Here is a 6,000-nt window from a genome sequence, read left to right on the forward strand (position 1 = left end):
ACCTTATTAGGTGGTTTCAAAGCTTAGAGGGCATAGTATGTTTGAGGTACACTCTTTAATGGGGGTGGCAAGTGACAAATAGGTGAGATGGAATAGGGAATGAGGGGGGAACCCTGGGCCACATAATTGGGCATAGGGGTAGCTAGATAAGGGGAAGCCCACCCTTGGGTATATAATGTATAGGAGGGAGCAGTCATGGTCCATGAGGTGCCCCGGCCTTGATTTTCCCACCCTTTTTTATATGCCTTTTGCTTTTATGAATTTTCTTTAGTTCACTGTTTGGGGCTCAAAGGACAAGAGCATGATGTGTATAATATTGCAGTGATTACCCCTTTTGAGGTAGGGGTGTTCATTGTCCTCCAGGGGTTGGGACAATCATGGGTTCCTGAATGATAGAGGAGGCTCATCTAGGGCATATGGAACCAGGGTGATGGCCATGGATGGGGTAGAGATCATGTGTTGGCTTTTGCACACGTGCTAATTAATTTTGTCCCAGCCATCATTTGCATTTTGTGGTACAATTTCTTGTTTAATGTGGCCATTTATGCTTTTCACTTTTTCTTTTAATTGCTTCAACCTACGGGGCATCATTCTAGGCCTGACCCAAGGTGGGGGCAAGGGGGTAGGGAAGCTAGCCTTATGTGGACCCAGAATGGGAATGTGGACCTAGGTGGGAGCAAAGATGAATGGGGGTATAGTGAGTGGAAAGGGCATGATATGTGCAGATAAAGGATCAGGACCATGCACCCAAAATCAGGGTTTTCCAAGTAGTACCACCCTAGAACCAAATGGTCAATAAAGGAGATCCCACGGGACTAAGATCCAAAGGTAGCAACCCAAAAGAGATTAAGAGGACAGGAGCACAAATTAAGCCCACTTTTTTCACCAAATCCTCCCATCAATCTATACCCAGAAGTATCCATGATAAGTAAACCCAATCCTCAATTATCAAATGATAAGACATACCTTTAAATTCAGGAGGCCCACCTTCAAACATACGATCAATACAGGTGGGTGAAGGACCACATGGCTGGCTTAGGTGGCAGAGAAATGGCACAATGAGCTAGTAGGAGGCATCAAGGGGTTGCTGGCTGCTGGTTGACGCTCATCATATGGAGAAAACTTTCTCCTAGGGATATTACCCACAAGGTGGTGGCTAACAGACTCTTGAGTGATAACATGCATAATCTTTCCTGAAAACGAGAGCTACTCACAAGGTCCATAAAATCTGTCGAATCTAGCTATACATTGTCTTTCGTTTGATCCATATTACCTCCGTGAACCACCCTCCATAGTTCAAACTTTTCTCCCTGTCAGGTTCAAAAGCTTGGAACGAGGTAATGCAAGACTACACCTGCACCAAGACTACCTTTTTGGGGCTGCAAACATAGAATCAAATCTGTCTCTCCATACCCTACCATTCAGGTATTAGAAAAATCAACCAAGATTGCAAAGGATGAACTGTACCCATCTTTTGAACTTAAAATTATCCTTGGAGTTGTATATCCCAGGGGTTTAGCATGAATTTAATGTCAATAGTAATTCAAATTAGATATCATTTTGGGATTCAACTATGTTAAGTAAGTCATTCATCTATGACCATTTCCATGAGAGGTAGTTGTAACTGACTAATTTCTCATGATTTTTGAATAGTCCACTTAGCACTCATTGCATCAGGTGATGCTTACAAGGGTGAAGAAGTGGGATTGAAACTAGTGAAATGAATCACATAGCGTCAATCATCACTTCTGGGGCTTGCACCCGGTAACCAGGACTTCCTGGGAGGTCACCCATCCCAGATCGCCTCTGGCTCAAGCACGCTTAACTGTGGAGTTTTCCCCACAATCAAGCCCACTTAGCTTGCTACCCCATTTGCAAAACCTTAACAAGTATTGTGCCTCATGAACCATTCAAGTAGAGTTCCCTTCACTCTTTTGAATTAAGTATTGGGGGTTTTCGCAGTGCATTATATTAGATATCATTTTGGGATTCAAATGCGTTAAGTAAGTCATTCATCTATGACTATTTCCATGAGAGGTAGTTGTAACTGACTAATTTCTCATGATTTTTGAATAGTCCACTTAGCACTCATTGCATCGAGTGATGCTCATCGGGGTGAAGAAGTGGAATTGAAACTAGTGAAATGAATCACATAGCGTCAATCATTACTTCCGGGGCTTGCACATGGTAACCAAGACTTCCCGGGAGGTCACCCATCCTAGATCGCCTTTGGCTCAAGCGCGCTTAACTGTGGAGTTTTCCCCACAATCAAGTGCACTTAGCTTGCTACCCCATTTTCAAATGTCTTTTAATCAACCTGAACTGCTAAACGTTTTGATTCTCTCTTACTGGACGGTAATCATCATCATCAACGTATAAAATGGATGTAGTGGTAAGAGAACGTAAGACATTGCACAATTCATACTACCTCTCTTGTATCCTGCCCATTCAGGATCCTTAGATTTTTGTCATTTATTTGATTGTTGAGGAATTAGTTGTGGATTGCCACGGCTAAATTTGACTGGCTGAAATTAAATAAAGCATTCACAAATATATTCACATTTATTTATAGTATCCATTTTATGAATTATTTGAATATCTAAAAAGGATCACAGAGAAATCAAAGTACAAATCTTTCTGCTAAAAAAAAATGGAGAATATATTTTTGTAAACTGATTTTAATTTTTTTCATTTTGATTCATTGGTATAGAAGGTAAACATCTCATTCAATTGTTCATTGTAATAAAATGCACCCCACTTCTCTGCATATTTAAATGTTGGAATGAACAGTGAAATGCACCTCACTTCTCTTAGTACTCGCATTGTGATTATTATCTCTAGCGAAGCCCAGTGAAATCTCCAGAAAGGCAGGTGAAGGAAATCCTAAAACAGAAATGTAGTGGAATTAATTGTCGTTCCCAGTTTCAGCGTCACTCCTCTCCCTGACTTGTAGTCTATCATGTTAATCCAATGCCCGTGGGCAATTCATATGAAGATATCAGATAACATTTGCTTGTGTAGATAAACAGAAGCTTCGCATATCGAAAAACGAGTTCTATGGCTAATAAAATCTAATCATGTACAGTTATCTCTATGAATTGGACCCACACCTGGACCGGTTTCTGAGATCTGCGTCCGTGGCAAAGATTATTCCTCCTTTTGACCGCTTATCTTTAAGGAGCATTCTCTTGCAGACTGTAGCTGCTTCACATTGCAGGAAAGGATCTTTGCGATATTGGTTAAGTGCAGGTCCAGGAGATTTCTTACTTTCCCCTGCTGGATGTCCGAGTTCTGCGTTCTATGCCATTGTTATTGAAGATGACTATACACCAAGTAGCCAGGGGGTCACTGTTATAACATCCTCAACTCCTATGAAATCTCCAGAAATGGCAACAATGAAGAGCGTAAATTATTTACCTAATGCTCTCTCCAAAATGGAGGCAGAGGAGAAAGGGGCCTTTGCTGCTGTTTGGATTGATGATCAAGGTTATATTGCTGAAGGACCCAATGTCAACGTGGCATTCATCAGTAAAGGCAATGAACTATTACTGCCTCCATTTGATAAGATTCTTAGTGGATGCACTGCTAAAAGGTTACTGGCACTTGCACCAACCTTGGTGGAACAAGGATTACTAAAGGACATTCGCGTAGGCAACGTAACTTTAGATGAAGGAAAAGGTGCTGCAGAAATGATGCTTGTGGGGAGTGGGCTGCCTATACTTCCCGTTACAGAATGGGATGGTAAACCCATTGGCAACGGTACGTGTTAATCCTAATTCTGCTTATCGAGTTACATTGTACGTGTTAATCCTAATCTTGCTGATCGAGTTACAATGAATTTATTTATGACCATAACAATGTTACAACTCTTGGCAGGGAAAGAAGGACCACTCACACTTACTCTTTCAAAGCTTCTTTGGGAGGACATGATAGCTGGGCCCGATTCCCTGCGTGTTCCCATTCAATATGGAAAGGCTAACTGACTCGAATTGCGGCTACACTAGATAAGTCGACTGACGATTTCGCTGATATGCGGGCCTTGTAAATTGGTTAACTTTTACATAAAAATCGTTCGATGGGTTCTCCAAATAGATTACAGCTATATATTGGACAAGTGTTGATGTGCAACAATTCAGTTTTATGATAGTCTCAGCCTCGCGGATTATGCCCAGGATGTGCAAGATAGACAGGCGTGGCTTTATTTCAGTTCAGATATGTGATTTTTATATACTATTCAAAGGCCATGAAAAGATTGGGTCACGGCTTTGGTTCAACAATGACCCTATGTCAATGTTTTAATTATAGATAGACTTGTTGGGGAAAAATTAATTTCTATGTCTTAATTACACGTATAGTATAAACATAATAGTGTTTTATTTATTTATTATTATCTTGGTTTAAAAATGAGTTCTAGGATTTGTTTCAAAATGACAGATATCGGTTAAAAGTGTATAATTTAAATATAAAAGAGATTTGTGAGTGTGATGAATCTATTTTTATAATTAAAAATATAAATTCAATTTTTTTTTAAACTGATTTTGGGATATCGAATTTTAAAGGATAATTGCTTAAAATAAAATTTAAATTTGGTAGCTTTTGAATTTCTTTTATATGAACATTCAAAAATAAATGAGATAGGGAACAATAAATTTATCCATTTCCATTGCTTTAATAGTATTTATAAATGGTTGTTTCACAAATCTATTGTATTTTACTATATAGTTATAATTTAATGAGTTTTTTTCATTAAGATTATAGATAAACAAAATTTATAGTTTTTATTAGGATTGTGTTTCTAATTTTATTTGAGGTCTTAAACAAAGACTAGAAATAGTACATAGCTATGAGATAGTGTATAAATCAAAATCAGATATTGCACCAATTTAATCATTTATTGCATCCATTTTCCATCATGATTATTAGTCATTATTTATTACATAGAGAATAAGATAGAAACATCCAATACAAGAATAGATGGTTTGGAAGATTGTATGCAAATATGTGGTAGTATGTATATTATGGTAGAATTTTTGAATCATATTCAAACTATTCACCCAAATTCATTGAATGGAGAACAATGACCCAAATCAAAATAGTTTATTTGAAACCTACATTAGCATAGATCTAGCTTAGTTGTAGATTTATTGAGCACCAAGGGATAAAAAAGAAGTGAAGGTGCAAACCTTTTGGTGGTTAAAAGGCCGAGGGTTAACATGGATTTATGTGAGTTTATAATTATTTTATGGTAATGAATGGTGGGATTTAACCTTGAGGGTTAGCTCAAATAGTTTGTGCCACTATTAATAGAGTGTTGCCAGTAATATGACATCCTATGTAGGTTCATAGTTCAATTTCCATGGTATTCGGGGCAATGAGTCTATGCCTCCTATTTTACATTTTGTACCATCCTCTAGTTGAGAGAAAGTGCTTTGGGATTTATTTGGGGGAATTTATCGTCAAGGGAAAAATAAATGGTGGGAATTACATTGTAGAACTCAAATCGTTTCTTATTTTAGTTTGAAACATCTTTCCAATTGCATTGTAGAGTGAACCTACTTCTTTCAATGTAAATATTTAAATAATGAGGATTTGCAATAACATCTAAATGAAACAGCCAACCATTGAGGCTTTCTTAACAAAATCACATTGAATGACTAAAGCAAATGACAATAGAGTTTGTGGAGAGACTATTACCCACCCAAATGAGTAGCTTCTAGGAGAAAAAAATTCTCCCATTTGTTTAGCTTGCCAACCAACAATCCTATAATGATCCACATATAGCTAGTCTTAAAGACACTCCATACCTGTTCTTATTAGTGCTTTTGATATATAAACTATTGTGGATATTCCATTAGATAGTTTGTCACAATAGATATATTAAAATAAATCGAAATCCATACTATGAAGCGTTAAATTTTTTAGATTCTAGATATTCTATTATTTATTTTGTTGTTTATGTATACAATATATAAAATGAAAAATAGAGAACAATGAAGTACA

General features: G+C 37.5%; 1 protein-coding gene across 2 annotated transcripts in view; it reads left to right on the top strand.

Moving 5' to 3' along the window:
• LOC149256975 (D-amino-acid transaminase, chloroplastic-like) overlaps positions 1-4,343 on the top strand; it is a 220,034-nt gene extending 215,691 nt beyond the window's left edge. For both annotated transcript variants that reach the window (XM_089413365.1, XM_089413369.1), the window contains 2 exons: positions 3,086-3,759; positions 3,877-4,343. In XM_089413365.1, coding sequence (XP_089269491.1) covers positions 3,086-3,759; positions 3,877-3,983 — 781 coding nt within the window. In that variant the 3' untranslated portion in view covers positions 3,984-4,343. The remainder of the gene's footprint in view (positions 1-3,085; positions 3,760-3,876) is intronic.
• Positions 4,344-6,000: the final 1,657 nt, after the last annotated feature.

The sequence above is a fragment of the Pinus tabuliformis genome, chromosome 6 (genome assembly GCF_031772625.1).
Source record: "Pinus tabuliformis cultivar Carrire ecotype Pingquan chromosome 6, CPIR1, whole genome shotgun sequence".
Classification (NCBI taxonomy): domain Eukaryota; kingdom Viridiplantae; phylum Streptophyta; class Pinopsida; order Pinales; family Pinaceae; genus Pinus; species Pinus tabuliformis.